The sequence below is a fragment of the Rhinolophus sinicus genome, chromosome 2 (assembly GCF_057876585.1).
Source record: "Rhinolophus sinicus isolate RSI-liver-muscle chromosome 2, RSI-T2T, whole genome shotgun sequence".
NCBI classification, from domain to species: domain Eukaryota; kingdom Metazoa; phylum Chordata; class Mammalia; order Chiroptera; family Rhinolophidae; genus Rhinolophus; species Rhinolophus sinicus.
In genome coordinates, this window is record NC_142502.1 from 104,216,848 (window position 1) to 104,232,857 (window position 16,010).

Genomic DNA, 16,010 nt, shown 5'->3' on the forward strand with positions numbered 1-16,010 from the left:
AGATCCTGCTGTGTATTCAAGCTCTGTGTCAGCCTCAGGCCAGACAACCCCGGGCACCCCCCCGCCGAGCGCAGCTGACATTCCTACTCAGGAACAGTGTCTAGTCCTTTGGGATTTGGGTATTTGTTTTCCTGCTTTTCCCAACATTTATTTCCTATTCATACTTAAACCGGACCCTTTATTATATTCCATCTCAAGCCTGTCTGACGTGGATGGGCGGCATGTAATCGAGAAATACGCAGCCCAAACCGCCCCCACCCCTTGACCTGGGCTGAGGGGCACACGTGGCCCCGATGACGGGGGAGGAGGGATCGTGTGTTCCTCTACTACAGAGATCACACCATGGAGAATTCCTGAAGAATTCTCTTTAATTCCTAGCAACACAAAGAGCACACACATATTCCTTTCCAGCCCCCAACTCACCCTCAGCTGGGAAAACCTTGGGGGCTTCTGGGGCGGCTCCTCGTAGGGCCTGTCAGCCAGTGAGGCGATGATGCGCTTGCGATGGCCGAGCAGGTGAACCTTCAGGACCTGGGCCGGGTGGGGAGAGGGTGGTCAGGGGAGGCTGTGCCCACGGCTCCCCTCCAGCCCGAGCTCCCCGTCACGGGCCTGAGTGGAGGCTGCACTCACATTGACCAGCTCCAGTTCCCAGAGGTTCTTCACAGTGTCGATGGAGCTGTAGCCACTCGACAGGAAGGAATGGACGTAGTCCTGCAGCCCCAGGGAGTCCAGCCAGGAGGGCACCGAAGGGGGGCTGTTCCCATCATAGCCCAGAGCCTTCACCTGCAGGGCCAGGAAGGGGTGTGGGCTGCTATCTCAGTACTCGCAGGACAAGGAGCCCGGGGACATGGAGACCCAGCCGTCACAGACCACACCAGAGACCGCGCTGGGGCAGAGGGGGGACAGCTCCTGGGCCAAGGCAGGACTGTGGGCCTGGGTCCTTGGCACCCCGATCCCTGCCTTCACACGGCTCCGGTTTCAGGTTCCCATGTGGGAACCCCATCTGGAGACCACCAAAGTATCCCAGGTCTGAGGAAGATGGCATAATAAGACGAGACGAGATGGGGAGGAGGGTTCGCAGAAGGCCCTGCTTGTGTTCTGATGACCTCGTGGGACCAGGAAACGTGTGTGTCTGTGAAGCAGGCGCTGCCTCACTATTGGGGCTTGTTTGTGCTTCCTGATTTCTGCCCAAGTGGAAGTAACAAAGGGACACTGGACTCCGTGCCAGCATAGTTGAAGAGAAGCTCGGCCCTACCAGCCCCTGGCTGCCCAGGGAAAGACGCCAGAGGTCAGCACAGGCTGGCCCAGTCTCAAGTGATTCAGAAGAGACCCCAAAGGGGCTCTAGGCGACAGGCCAAACCCATGGGATGCCTGCGGCCCCCTCCTGAGGCTGGGCCAGGTCTTCACTGTCCCCAGTGCTTGGCTGACGGTCTGGGGCCTCAGGGTTTGGGGAAGAAGTGAACAGGACTCTGTGCTGCCCTCTGGGGCTCCCAGGATGGGGGGCGCACACCCCCTGTCTGGGCCCAGGTGGCGTTAGGTAGCTGGCCCTGGCTCTGGCCGCAGGGCTGTGGGCAGTCACCTTGGGCAGGGACCGTGCGGCCTGGAGCAGTTTCCGCCGGTGCTGTGGGTCACTGATGCCGATTTCCCGCAGGTCCTGCTCTTCCATCACATTAGACCCCTAAGAGCAGAAAGGAGAACATGAGGGCCCTCCTGAACGGCTAGCTGGTGGCCACCTGTGGGTGTCAGGTCAGCCTTTCACTGCTCCTCCAAAGTCTTCTCTTTTGCCACAGGCACCAAGAGGAAGTGGAGTCCTGGGGCTCCCCGAGGAGGCCAGGCCAGGCAGCAAGAGGCTTTGTGCACGCAGGAGGCCGAACTGCGCGGCAGACAAATCTGCCCGGGTTGCCCACTATCACCTAGCAGCATCTGAGCGAGCTGGGCAGCGCTGGGGCTCCGGATGCGTGGGTGCAGAGCCGGGCCGGAGGGCACTACACGCACAGCTGTGCACGGCCACAGGCCCGAACCCACCCCTGAATGAAGGTGCATTTTCCTGGGGAGCAGGTTCCATGACCACCCAAGGTGAAGGACAGGTGGACAAATCCCCAGGCTCCTTACACATGATTTTGTAACTTACAGCTCTGACAGCCATCACAGCCAGGCAGCTGGCGGCATGGGCAGGGACTCAAGGGACAGCCTCTCCCTAAGGAGGAAGGAACCTCAAGGGGGGACGGTCAGAAAAAGGCTTTCCTGCTCAGCAGAGGAAGAAGGCTCAGAGCTGAGCCTCGGTGGGACGGTTCTCCCCAACCGCCTGAGAACCTGACAGGGCAGCTGAGCACGGCAGGGCCAAGAGTTTCCCTGCTGCGTGGCAGGGCCAAGAGTTTTCACAGGGACCGGCCCAGCTCATGCTCACAACCCTGTTCATTAGGTTGTTTTCATGCTCGTTTTACAGACGAGGACACTGAGGCACAGAGGTCAGAAAGTTGCCCAAGGTCACAGGGTGTGGAGCTAAGATCTGAGGCAGCTGATGCCACTGTCCGCTCCGAGCCCCCATGCTGATGTCTTATTACTCACAATAGCGTCCGTCCCAAGGTAGGCTTTTTTTCAGATTATGAAACATGAAAATTCACCAGTTCTGCCGTCCCTCAGCCATAGCACTCCCCACTCCCAAGGCAACTGTTAACCACTTCCCAGGATGTGGGCCCACACACACGTGCACGCTTCATTTTCGCACAAATGTAATTCTTTTACACGCCGCTCGACACTGTCTTCTTACTACTTAATATCCACAGGACACTGTTCCACATCAGTATATGTAGACCTGCGTCTATTTTTAGAGCTGTAGAATCATCCAGGCCATGGACATATTATAAATTATTTAACCTGCTGAAGGACGTTTGTTTCCGATTTCTGCTTTTCACACAGGGCTACGCGAAGACCCCGTATGTGTGTCATTTCAAGAAGAGACTGCTTGGTCAGAGAGTCTGTGCGTTCAGATGCCGGCAGAGCGCACCCTCCCATCAGTGGTGTGGGTGCCCCATCCTGTCCCCCGCCAAGTCAGCAACACAGGGGAGAGGCGGCTCATCACAGCACATTTCTCACCCTAAAACAATCCCCCCGCAGGTGAGCTCGAGCTTCTCTTCACGTGCTGTCTATGAAGCGTTCACACAGCACCCAGTTCCCTCTCCATCTCCTCTAGGCTCACAGAAGAGCAGGCAGACGGACAGCAAGGAGCAGGAGAAGCCCCGCCCGTCAGAAAGCCCGTTACTGCAGCTCCTGCTTGGGTCAAGACCCCTGGCAGCAGCCGTCACTTGGGGCACCGATGCCTCACTAGCCCAGCCGGACTCCAGGCTCACACACGCCCCTGAATCAAAGGGGTGTGTTGTTAGAAGCTAGAGAGAGACAGCATCCTGCTTATAAGAATGTGCACCCTGCTTCTAGGGTATTGTAATGAGCTCCGACAACCTTGGGAGAACGGGGCGTGCAAGCTGGAGAATGAGACGTACTGGAGAGGGAGAGGGGGAGACAGTTCTACCCACAGAAAGAAAACCCCTCACATGTTGTAAGGAGGCTGCTTCCCCCTCTTGGATCTGCCTGCTCCATGTCCGGAGTGCACTCGGTTTCACTAGCAAACTCCTTGCTGTCCTATGCTGCACAAACTCTGCCTCCTGACTAAATTCGTTCCTTCAAAAAGGCAAAGAGCTGAGGTACAATGTCATTCCCGGTAACAACACCCGCAACACATTTAATAGGGATGTCGTTACCCCCATTTTACAGCTCAGGAAGTGGAGGCACCGAGAGTGCCAACAATCCGTGGGCCGCACGGCCCATAAGGCCGTAACCGGGGAGCCGCACGCGTGGGGAGTGGTGCAGCTCTGTTTCCAGGAATCACCCGTGTCTGTCCTTTGCGTGATTCCCTATGGAGTTTTGGTCTTTTCTGCATTTGATTTGTACGAATTCTTTATATAAGAATTTATATAAGGAAATTAACCAGTATCTGTGAAAAAAGATAATTGTTTTTCCAATTTGTCATTTCTCTTTTGCCTTTTGTCGGCTTTGTTCATGGGAAATGTATTTGTATGGACCTAAATGTACCCGACTATTCCTGCAGAGTTCCTCTCGGTTTTGTCAGACTTAGAAAGACCTCCCCTCTCCAAGAATTTCAAAACAATTCTTTAACATTTTCTTCCTGTAATTTTACAGTTTTATTTTTCACGAGTAAATCTTTAACCTATCTGGAACTTATTTTGATGTAAAGTTTAAGGGTCAAGTTCCATTTTCTTTTTTTTCCCAGGCAGCAAATTGTCTGTTCCTTCAGTCAACAATCTTTCCCCCGCCAACCTGAAATGACCTCTGATGTGTCCCAAGTTCCTGTGTTCCCGGGACTCTTTCTGGACTATATATTCTGTTGCGGGAGGTGTTACTTACACCTACTTTACAGATGAAAAAGTTAAGTAACTGGGGCGAGTTCATGTAGACCATTACGTGGTGGCCCCACCTCGGTACCTGAGCTGTAGCAACTGCACGGGAGCCTCCCCAGAGGCTGCGCGGTGATGAAAACTATGCCCCGCAGAGGACACTTTCCAAGCCTTAAGCTCAAGAGCATCCCAGTGAAGAGAGCGCTCTGACGCCGCGAGGCAGAACATACGCCCTTGCTGGGCCTGAGGTGCTGTGGGCCCTGGTACTGCCCAGGTCTGTGGCCAGCTCCTAGGTCACCCCTCAATCCAGGAGTCACCCCACTGAGTCCTTGCAATCACTCTGGGCCCAGATCTCGGGTGTGCTGACTGGGGAAGGCAGAGAGGCAGCCCCTGCCCAGACTTCCTACCTGATGCCGAGGACACCTAAGCAAGGAGCTGAACTGAACCAAACAGTGAACCTCAAGGAGGGCGGGACCATGTGCTCCCCAACTCCCACTGTAACCCCCACATGTGGTCGCAAGCATTCACAAGTTTCGAGGGCCACAATGATGCTGAACCGAAGACTGCCGGCCAGGAAAACCAGATCCAAATGGGGACAAGGCCTTCAGAACCAGACCCCTAGTCGAAACAGCTGGCTGCTGTGTGCGGCTTGGAGGACAAAGGCAAAGGGAAACCAAACAGAAACAGAGGATGTGACGGAAAAATCAAAGCAAACAGTTGCCAGAGCATGTCCTGGGCACAGTACAGGGTCTTCCTGATTTCCTGAACTTGCCACATCTACGTTCTGTGAGATCAGTTTGAAAAAAACATATACATATATTTATATATAACATAATAACATATATAATATATATATAACATATCTTATATATAAAATAAGATGCTACAAATCCTCAATGTCAAGAAACATCATTCTGGAAGTTACCTCACCCTCTAAGCGAGAGAAGTACTGTTGCCTTCTAGAAACCTCTTCACGAGAAGGATTATAGAGGAAAAAGGGACTTTCTACTTTACCTTCTGCTACACTAACAGTCACTGAGAGCTTACTAAATGCCAGGCTCGGTTTCAGTTCTCAGCGAGCTATTAATTGGGGAGCTAACAGAGTAGAATAGCTCATTGGCCTAAGCATTTCGCTTAATAGAGATTTTCTTAGATTTTCAAAAAGGTTCTAAATATAAGTGAAATCTGAAACACGTAACTAATCACCCCCTGGCGTGGCTGGGTTCAGTCCCTGAGGAAGGGGCGACAGGAGGCCGCAGGGGTGGGAGGGAGCACCACAGCGCCGCCCCCGCCTTCTCTGGCCCCGTGCTTTGGCCTTCCCCTGTCCTGTCACCACCTGGCAGGGGTTTATCCGGCTCCCACTTCACAGATGAGGAGACGGGTACGTGGCCAGCGGTGGCACCAGGAGGACCACTTTCTTGGCCACACCTGCTTTCCAGACGTCAAGGGAAGAGTTGAGGGAAGAACAGCAAGCAGAGTTCCTCACTGAGTGCTGGGACACACCGAGTCCCCGGGGACCCTCTGCTGGTCTTTGTGGGGAGGTGACATGTGAGGACGCCAGTGAGCATGGTCCTGATCACCTCCCACGGCTGTGCCAGGCTTTACATTCATTACCTGAAAAGGTTCTGCCAACAGACCTTCGGGATAGAAACTGTCCACATTATACAGAGAAACTAAGGCTCAGAGGCCTAAAATGACTCATTGAAGGTCAGAGAGCTCCTGAGTGAACGGCAAAGGGACAGTAAAACCTCCACCCGACAAGCTCCAGTCATATTCCCTCCACTCCCCCCGCCAGGTGGGGCCTGTTGCAAGGCAAAGTGTGGAAGCTGTAGGCATCAGCCTGAGAACAGGAGCAGGCAATCTGTCACGGGAGGGGGGCCACCCCTTCGGAGTGGGAGAGGCCCACGCTGACCCACATCCCCAGAACTGCAGCACTGGTGTCTTGAACAAATGTCCCACCCAGAGAAGTTCCCTCCCGCCTATCCTTCCTCTCCTCTGGGGGAGGGGCAGTACTTCCTCCTTCAACTGTATAGAATCCAAACTCTTGGCGCCAAGTGGCCCCTAGAGATACATGAGGGCAGGGCCTCCTGTGAGGATGAACCAGGACGGAAGGGGGTGGGGGGGGGCAGGCCTTGGATACCCATGAGGTAGGGGGGAGGTCAGCCCGCTGGCCGGGCTCAGTGAGGGGCAGGGCGAATCCGCCCTGCGGAATGACTGCACAATGGCACAGCGTCCTTACTGGGTGTCCTTCCTTGATAAGGCACGGATTAGAGGCAGTGCCTATCGCTGGCTGTAGTGAGTTTTATTAGGTTGGTGCAAAAGTAATTGCACTTTTTACAATTATTTTTAACCTTTTAAACCGTAATTACTTTTGCACCAACCTAATTCTTTCCATCAGCCTAATCAGTTTGAATGCTTTCTCCTTCCCACCAGTCTCTGTCCTCAGTCTCCACCAAAAGGTGCAGAGACGGTACCTTGCACAGTGGCTCATTGGCCCCAAATAGGGTCTTTGAGGCCTCAGTGTTATGTCCAGACAGAGGGGACCGAGGCGTGTGCAGGCAGGGGAAGCCCAGGGAGGGCCGTAGCCCCAGGAAGGGAAGGAGCACAGACAGCAAGACCTGCCTCTGGGGTCCTGGGGAGAGTCCGGCTACAGACGGAAGGGAAGGGCTGTGGCAGGACCCACTTCCTCTGGCCCCCAGGACGTGGATTATCTTGAGTCTGCACAATATGATTTTAGGAGAAGGAAAGGTCCCCTTTCATCTTAAAAGGTACCTCACTTGTTAATATTTTGCTGGAAATTTCTTTTAACTGCTGGGCTGGTCTTCATTCAAAAATCATAGAAAAGGGCTAAGAAGGGAACCTGTGTGAGGGCTAGCACACTGGTGTGGACCTTTTTCAGCCAAGAAAACAGGCGGAGTTACTTGCGCAGGGTCCCAGAGCTGTCATGGGCCCAAAACTTTTGTGTCTCATTCACAACTTTGCCTTGTGCACCTTGAGTGATGCCTGGCACAGGTCTGTGCTCCAAAAAGGTCTGTTGAATGACTAAGGAAACATGGTTGGAGGGGACCACTGCCAAAAAAACCCAAGAGGCTGCCTCGCCAAAGCCAGTGCTGACTGCACAAATCCTCTGTGAAGAGCGGGGACCAGGTCTGGGGAGAGGGTGGTATGTGCTGGGCGGGACAAGGGGAGCCCCAGGGACCTGTGGGGCTCGAGGGCAGGGTGGTGGTGGAGTCCAGGGGGGCTTCACATGGAGGCAGTAAGAGGGCAGAGGAGTGGGTTAAGGGACCCCTGCTGGGAGCAGTGGGCAGTGCCAGGTGGTGGACGCCCAGGCTGAGAGGCCGGGTGTGTGAGGCTGTGGAGGGACCCAGGGCAGCAGCTGCACCCGGAGGGAAGCTGTCCCACTTAGTCCTGCGGAAGCTGAGCTTCTGCCAAGGAAGTGACTTGCCGTGACAGGTCAGGTAGCCCGGTCCCTGCCATACTCAGATCACAGGGCTGCCTCTTCCTAGCCCGGAAGAGAACCAAAGCAAAGACAGGGCCGGCACTGGAACTTCACCCTAAAGCCAGGGCTTGTTCATGGGCACGCAGGACTCAGCAGTCCCTCGGCAAAGGCAAAGGATTCGAGCATGAGGAGGCAGCGCTGGGCCCATGGGGTGAACGCAGGGTGAGCTGGGAAGCTGAATCTACAGCCAAGGGTCAACCGTCTACAGCAGGGGTGTCCAAACATTTTTCAATGTTTTTCACCAAGGGCCATATGCGGTAAAATACACAAACAGCTGGGCCACTCACTCGAGGTGAAGTACGTATTGCCTCACCTGGTTTATTTAAGTAAACTAAATATATTTTTGGAATTTGATGTGGGCCAATTAACAATGGATCGCGGGCCACAGTTGGTCCATGGGATGCAGTTTGGACACCCCTGGTCTACGGGAACCGTCTAAGGGTCAACTTGCCTGTCCAGCAAGTGTGGCAGTGTGCTCGGCCCACCTCCTACTGGACAGGACAGCACATGGGGCAAGGAAGGTCAGCCACCAGCGAGCCGTGCAGAGGGAGGCAAGGGCTCTTGTCTTAGCTCGTGGCTGAGACCCAAGGCCAAGAGACGCTTCAGTTCCTCATCCAGAAAGACAAGCCCTCAGCATGGAAGTGCTGGGCAGTCCCTACACCAGGTCTGGGTGCTCTGTTGCTGGGGACCTGTTTCCTTGGCAGACTGGGAGACCAGCTGGGCTCTCCTGGGGCTGGCCAAATCCGCCCCTCCTCCCGGCGGCTGGGAACCTGAGACCCAGCAGGTGGGCAGTGTGGTGGGTCCCCGAAGCCCAACTCCCCAATATCCAACTCGCTCAGACTCAGCCTTAGAAGAGCAATCAGAGCAGAAGGACATGGCAGACAGGCGGCCTGGGGGGAGCTCTGGCCGGAGCAACAAGCCCTGTCCCTCCTCTCGCTTTCTGGTCCCTCTCCCCAACAGCCAGTCCCTCTTGCTCTCCCTGGGCCGCCCCCTCATGCCTGAGATCCCCTGGGTCTGGGGTTATGGTCTGGACTGGGAGACAGGTGCGCTCACCCCTCCTGCCTGGCTCACCTGTCAGCGTGTGTGTGTGCTTAGCACAACCCCAGCCTCGGAAGGCGGGCCTGGCTTAGTCCAGGGTCCTGGTCTGTGGACAGAGACCTGCACGCCAGACGACCATGCACAGGACAGTTATGTCACGGTGTCCCGAGGACTGCAAGAAACTGCCTACGGTGGACGAAGCCAAGCTGTGCAGTCGTGGGTTAAATTATGGGATGCCCGGGTACTGGAATGTGTGTGTTCATTACAGCTGTTCATAAAAGGCAGTTAAATGTCAGGAGGAAATGCGCGCATGTAATGTATGCGTATGTGACAGGAGCAGGCTCGGAGGACAACGCCCCTTGGCTCTCTACCTCCAGCCCACCAATGGCCAAACACCAGCCCCTCGAGGATCTGACCTCCACTCAAACAAAGGCTGACGCGTGAAGGAAGAGTGACTACTGGGCAGAGCTGTACTAGACTGGACTCGCCTCCAAAGAAGGTTTGTCATCTCCCAGAAATGTTTCCACACCTTCCACTCTGCCTGCCCCGTCCAGCCTCATTTCCATAATCAGTATGACCCCTCTTCTCAATCACTTGGCCTTTTCTTCTGCCATCAGTCATAAAAAAGCAAAGGCTGAAACCTCCTCTCTTGGGAAGAAGGAATGAGACACAGCTACTGTCCTGGCCTGAAGTCGCATCCCGGGAAAAGCCTGGCCCTGGTGCTCCGCCCTGTGGCCCCTCCCTCTTCTCCTCTCCACCTTTCAGTCTGTTCTTGGTCTCAAGGAGCAGGGGACTGTGGAAAAGAATCTCCAGAGAAAGGACTCACTGAACTGGGAGAAGGGTGTGTGTGGGGGATACTCAATGGGGATATACATGAAAGTGCAAATTAAGACCTTAAGAGTAGATTTCTTAAAACAAGGGGTTGGGGAAGTTGAGGGAAGAGCCAGCCTGAGTGAGCTGACAGTCGCCACACCCATCACTGTATTGATTTGTGGGGCCTGCCAGCTCAGCTCTCAGGAGAGGAACTGCTAAAGCTCATTAACAAATAAACAGCTCAGTCGGGGGAGAGGCTACAAAACTCTCCACGCCTGGCCAGCTCCAGCATGCTGAGGAGTCAAATCAGAGCTTCCCAGCCTCTGGCCGGTTCAATGGGATATTTACACTGTCTCTGGCTTCAAGAATGTTGTGAATTTCCTCTGGGCCGTGCTTCTATCTCTTCCCCACATGGAAACAAATTTTTTTCCTGAGTAGAAAAGTTATACAAGTTTATTGTAGAAAAATTTGAAGATAAAGAAAACACAAAGAAAAATGTAAAAACCAACCATAAATCCATCACATCAGGGAGAAAAAACAAACAGGGTTACCAATACGGTGTATTTTTCTAAGTGGACTGCTACTTTTTTCTATTCTTTTTTTTTTTAGTGGATTGCTAACATATTTTTTCCATTTAACATATTTTTTCTAAGCTTTCATTTAAAATTTTTCTTAGCAAAATTAGGGTTATAGTATATGTATTGTTTTTTAATGTGTTTTTGTCACATACTCATACATTGCATGCATACATTTCCTCCTGACATTTAACTGCCTTTTATGAACAGCTGTAATGAACACACACATTCCAGTACCTGGGCATCCCATAATTTAACCCACCACTGCACAGCTTGGCTTCGTCCACCGTAGGCAGTTTCTTGCAGTCCTCGGGACACTGTGACATAACTGTCCTGTGCGTGGTCGTCTGGCGTGCAGGTCTCTGTCCACAGACCAGGACCCTGGACTAAGCCAGGCCCGCCTTCCGAGGCTGGGGTTGTACTAAGCACACGCGCACGCTGACAGGTGGGCCAGGCGGGAGGGGTGAGCGCACCTGTCTCCCAGTTCAGACCATAGCCCCAGACCCAGGGGTCTCAGGCATGAGGGGGCGGCCCAGGGAGAGCAAGAGGGACCAGCTGTTGGGGAGAGGGACCAGAAAGCGAGAGGAGGGGCAGGGCTCTGTTGCTACTGCTGTGGCCCCAAAATCTTAATGATGATGGAAAATAGAAGGCACGCTCCCTGAAGCATTCACTTACCCAGGGGTTGAAGGCTCTCTGTGCGGCAGCTACTATACAAGGCAGCAACGGTATAAAGGAAGAAACTGTTTCAATCAGAATTGGGTTCAAATCCCAGTTTTGCTGCTCTAGGTTGGTACAAAGTCAGGACCCTGTAAACAGGAAAAAACCCAGCTGCCTCGCAGTTAAGTAACCAATTCCACGGTGCTGAGCACTGACCTGCCGGCAGGACTCAGGTGCTCAATGGCTCTTCTTGTGCTCATCTGCTCACCGCTGCCTGGCCCCGCCGGCTGTGCCGCCCCTGGGACTCCATCGCAGCACTTGCCAGACTCGCCCTCCCCCAGCGCATGGCTGACCCTGTACGAAGCTCACCACCCTGAGCAACAGGAGCGTCTCAGCCTTGACACACACGCCCTGCTCTCCTAGGTGTTCCCAGCCCACACCTGTCCTCACACAGAGAGAACTTGATGGTGACAGAGAATGACTAGTTCCAGGGAAGATGAGGAAGACGCGCAAACAACACCGGTTCCTCCCGTGTTTCCCTGAAAATAAGACCTACGTGGACCATCAGCTCTAATGCGTCTTTTGGAGCAAAAATTAATACAAGACCTGGTCTTATTTTACTATAATGTAAGACCTGGTCTTTCATTATATTTTTGCTCCAAAAGACGCATTAGAGCTGATGGTCCACGTAGGTCTTATTTTCAGGGAAACACGGTAGTTCCTGAAGCTGGAAGCCAGCTCCACCTGTCACCTTCACGAGAAGGGCTCTCACGGATGGAGGCAACAGGTGTTAGGGAAACTCTCTTCCAGGTTTCATGGAAGCAACGCTGGGCCTTACGACCCTTGTTCTCCCAAGCAGCTGTTTGGTGTCCCCATTGTCTCTGTACCAGGTATAGCAGCCTTCCACCCACCAGCCGACCGTCACCCCAAACGCCCGTCTTTCTGAGGTTAAGGAACCACATTTACTCCCCGATCAGCAGTGTAGATTAGCCAGGCCCAAGCCAGTCTGGAGTCAAAAGGCTTGGCCCCGAGACCACCAAGCAGGCTTTCCCCTCATGCATCTGAGGACAAAGGCTGCCGCCTGCCCTCACTGCAGAGGAAGCGCCACCTTACCACCTTACATTCTTACATAGTCATTACGCGTCACCACAGGTAACAATGTGTCCCCTTGAGACCTTATGCCCCCATGAAGTAAGCAGTCAAATGCGATCCCACAGGTCAGGGATGAACAGGGCAGCCAAACAACCTGCCCCAAATCCTGCAAGGGGAAAACCCTTGTCTCCTGACTCCCCGTCCAGCTCTCTACGCAAATAACTGGAAGCTCGAGTTTTCTCTTGTGCTTTCCCCGTCCAGTTTACTTAGCTGTGGCCTCAGCGGGCAGCCCTCGGCCCTGGAGCTTCATGAGTGTGGAAGGCAGAACACCTGCCACCACTGACCTGCGGTGGTGGCAGCTGGTGTAGAAGGGCACCAGTGGGGCCCCAAGCCGGAGCCACGAGCTCACGGGGTCTGGCTTATGGGTCCGTTTCCACCTTTTGTAGAACGGTCCCAGCACACAGTAGGTGGATGGGACGGTCTGCCCGACCCAGGCTGGCACCAGCGAGTGATGTGCTAGCCTAGCCCACTGCTCAACTGCCAGGCTGACTGGGGGGATGCACTGAGCATGAGGCCTCAGCATGTCACCTTCCTGGGGAAGGGAGGCGTGGGGTCTGGAGCAGGAAGCGAGAGCAGCACCCTGGGCACAGGAGACCCAGTTTCCAGCCGCAGCTCAGACATCTGCTTGAGGAGCAACCCTGGGCAAATGACTTAATCTGACTGCCCTGAATGTGACACCTGTGGGGCGCAGGAATCCACGGGTGGGCTCCAGAGATGTCCTTGAGCCCCTGAATGGTAACTGACACCTGTGTGTCAGGAGCACTGCGCCTTCACAGGGACACGGCCCCCCTGCCCTGCCCTGCCCTCTAGGCTGCGCTTCAGTACGTGTACACAGTGGGGGCTCGCTAAATGAAGTCAAGGTCAGTATGAGATGCCAGGACAGGCCCCTCCGCTGCTGCTCACGCTCAGATGTCAGCAATTGGAAGCTACACAACAGGACGTGTTCACCTGTCCAATTCCATCTCGAAGTGCAGTAAGGTAAACTAACAGACTGAAAACAGCTCTCAAACATCCCTCTACTATAAAGGGGATGGGAGAAGGCCAGAGCGATACCGGGGCAAACAGCACTGGACTCCTGAGAAATTCCAGCTGCTGTCACCCTGAATAACTCCACGTGGTCAGGCAGAGAAAGTCAGAGTGCACGTGCTTGGAAAGGGGCCCAACCGAAGTGAGCATGACTCGTGTCAAGGCCAAGGGCACAGCAGAGATAGGGAAGCATGTGGCATCACCACCCCGGGACACCGAGGAGTTACGTTCTCAGGTGACCACAGAACCAATCACGTTAGCACAGAGGGCAGGATCCACACTGCCTGGGAGCATTCCTTTCAGAGCCTGAGCTCCAACGACCCACCAGTGCCCCAGTGGAGGAAAATGTCCCTCTCAGGCTCTGCTTCACACTGGGGCACAGGCCATCCCGACAGAGCAGTAAGCGCCTGGAGTGCTATGGGGCGGGAAGGGTGGGCAGGCCGGTGGGGAGGAAGCTGAGGCGGGGAGGCCTCCTGATAGCAGTGCTGGGCCCCCTGAAGCGTGGGAGGGACGATGGCAGAGGATGGGACATGGGGGCAGGATGAGGTGGTAGCTTGGGAAGCGAGGGTGGGCAACCAGGGCACTGCCCCCTGGGCACGTAAAGCCAGCTTCCGGGGCTGAGGCGTGAGGAGCTAATCCAGGGACACGAGCAGGAAGGGAAGCTCGGGGGCCTGGGGGCCTGGCTGGAAAGCCTCACAGAAGCCAGTGAAGCAGGACCTCCTCCCCGAGCTATGCCTTCCGGCGTTCTCAGCGCGCTCCTCTTCACCTGTCAGCTCCCTCCAACACATGGGAACAAGCTGGCACACTCTCAGAAACAGACAGGAAAACAGTGGGGGCCAATCTGCACGTGGCAGAAGCCTGTGGAGAAATAAATTGATGGGAGGAGCAAGAGGGCCCCCGACACTGGTGGTAAGAAGTGATGGGCTCGCCGACTCGGCCTGCTTCTCGCCACCCTGAGCCTGAGCCAGACTCATTCCCATGTGCCATTTGCCCATCCTTCTAGTATGACCACCCACTGCATGCCTGCTCTCAACCCCACCCTGCTGTCTAAGGTTCAGGGCTCTCCGCCTGGTGAGGGGCACAACCGGAGGGCCTCCCACATACCCTAGGGGGGGCTCAGAAACCCTGGGGCTGTCAAGGCCTCTCCAAGCCAGGGCCCTGCCTTTCACCAGCTCGAGGCGGCCTCCGCACTCGCCGCAGACAGCACGGGCCTCTCACCTGCTCCCTCCCCCTGCAGTCCTTCCAAGTCCCAAGCCTCTCCCACCCCCCAGGACAGTAAGTCGAGTGCAGACAGTCAAAGCTGGTGAGGTCCGGGATGGCATCCTGGCTCTGCCACTTACTGGCAGTGCCTCCACCCTCTGGTCTCAGCAGCCCCGTCTGCGACCTGACTGACAACACCCGCAGGGCTGTGTGCCAGCTCGGCGCCTGGCATGCGGTAAACACTCGGGAGAGGAAGGCTCCCCCGTGCGCCCTGCGGCCCTTAGAAGCCTCCCCACAGCACTTAACCCTTGTCCGGGCCGTTGTTTTTACTGCTTTATGCGCCTGTGTCCCCAGCTGGACCATCACCTTCCTTAAGACACGAGCGTTTCCGATTTCAGATCCATTCACTGCAGGAAACGCAGAAAATCTATTACCCTCCAAAAAGGAAGACGGGGCCCCCTGCAGCCCCGAGATCCCCACGGAGCACACCCCGCTTACCGCCTGCACCTCTGTCCATAGATTCTTCTTTTGAAAATCAAGATCATGTTACAGATGGATTTTTGTATCTCGATTTCTTCACTCAACACTCCAAGGTAAACGTTTTCCCACATCAGACGTTCTTCAAGAACATATTTTTGACGTCTACATAACACTCCAGCATGAGGGGCACTATCATGGACTCAATCAACACTTCCACGCAGGGAGGTCAGGCTGAGCTGCCAGTTAGAGCCCTGTACCAGCAGGCTCGGGGCTACAGATCTGCCAGTTACCTTCTTTCTAAGCTGATCAAATGCCTTTTCCCCCTTCCCCTAAGAAAGCCCTTTCCTGTGGACAAAATTTGTGTTGAAAAATGGAACTGGCTACGATGCACGAGCCAGTGTGCTGGGCTGCCCGCCTGGTGTCAGTCCCGGGTCAGCTTAGGGAGCACCTGGCACTCCTCCCCGCCCTGACCCTCGCCCTGCAAACCAAAGGCCCTTTCGCCTGCAGGCAACAGTGTGCATCAAGTTCAACGTGCAACGCTTGCTCGTCCAGCTCAGTCACCACACCATAGGAGGAACAGCCAGGAGAACGAGGGTAGTTAGACAAGACAGGGCCCAGGAGGCCATGACAAAGGTCATCAGTTTCCTAAAGGGCTTACGTGTGTTCTCTGTGGCCCCAAAAGGTACACCTGGAACCAAGGGACAGAAGCCACGAGGAAACAGGAAACACATTTTTGTTCAATATCAAGAACATTTTAAATCAGCCCGAGCGATGGAAAGAATGAATGGGCTACTACTTTGTAAGGTGGTAGATTCCCCGACACTGGAAAAACATCGCGGCAGAGAGTATCCGGAAGGGATTCAGGCACACAGAGGATGCTGAGACCACATGACGCTTAAGTCCCTGCCACCCCGAGAGGGAGCTGTGTGACCCCCACAAATGCCCTGTCCTTCTCCCACAAAAAACTTGTAGGACCCCATCACAGGGAAATTACACAGTGGAGCCTCGTCTGTGAGACACCCTCTGTCTCCAGATCTTCCTACGACACCGAGAGCCGGGCTTCCTGGGAGCTACTTGTGCAGAGTCTCCAGGGCATTTCAGAACCAAGGGAAACATTTGCAGCCTACTGAAAACCCAACCACAGGGATACACCATAGC

At 54.7% G+C, this 16,010-nt stretch overlaps 1 protein-coding gene across 11 annotated transcripts in view; it reads right to left on the reverse strand.

Moving 5' to 3' along the window:
- The window catches only part of ANKS1A (ankyrin repeat and sterile alpha motif domain containing 1A), a 172,741-nt gene that overhangs the window by 11,722 nt on the left and 145,009 nt on the right, over positions 1-16,010 (reverse strand). For all 11 annotated transcript variants that reach the window (XM_074332831.2, XM_074332833.2, XM_074332834.2 and 8 more), the window contains 3 exons: positions 1,580-1,678; positions 631-783; positions 424-531 (listed from right to left, as the gene is read on the reverse strand). In XM_074332831.2, coding sequence (XP_074188932.2) covers positions 424-531; positions 631-783; positions 1,580-1,678 — 360 coding nt within the window. The remainder of the gene's footprint in view (positions 1-423; positions 532-630; positions 784-1,579; positions 1,679-16,010) is intronic.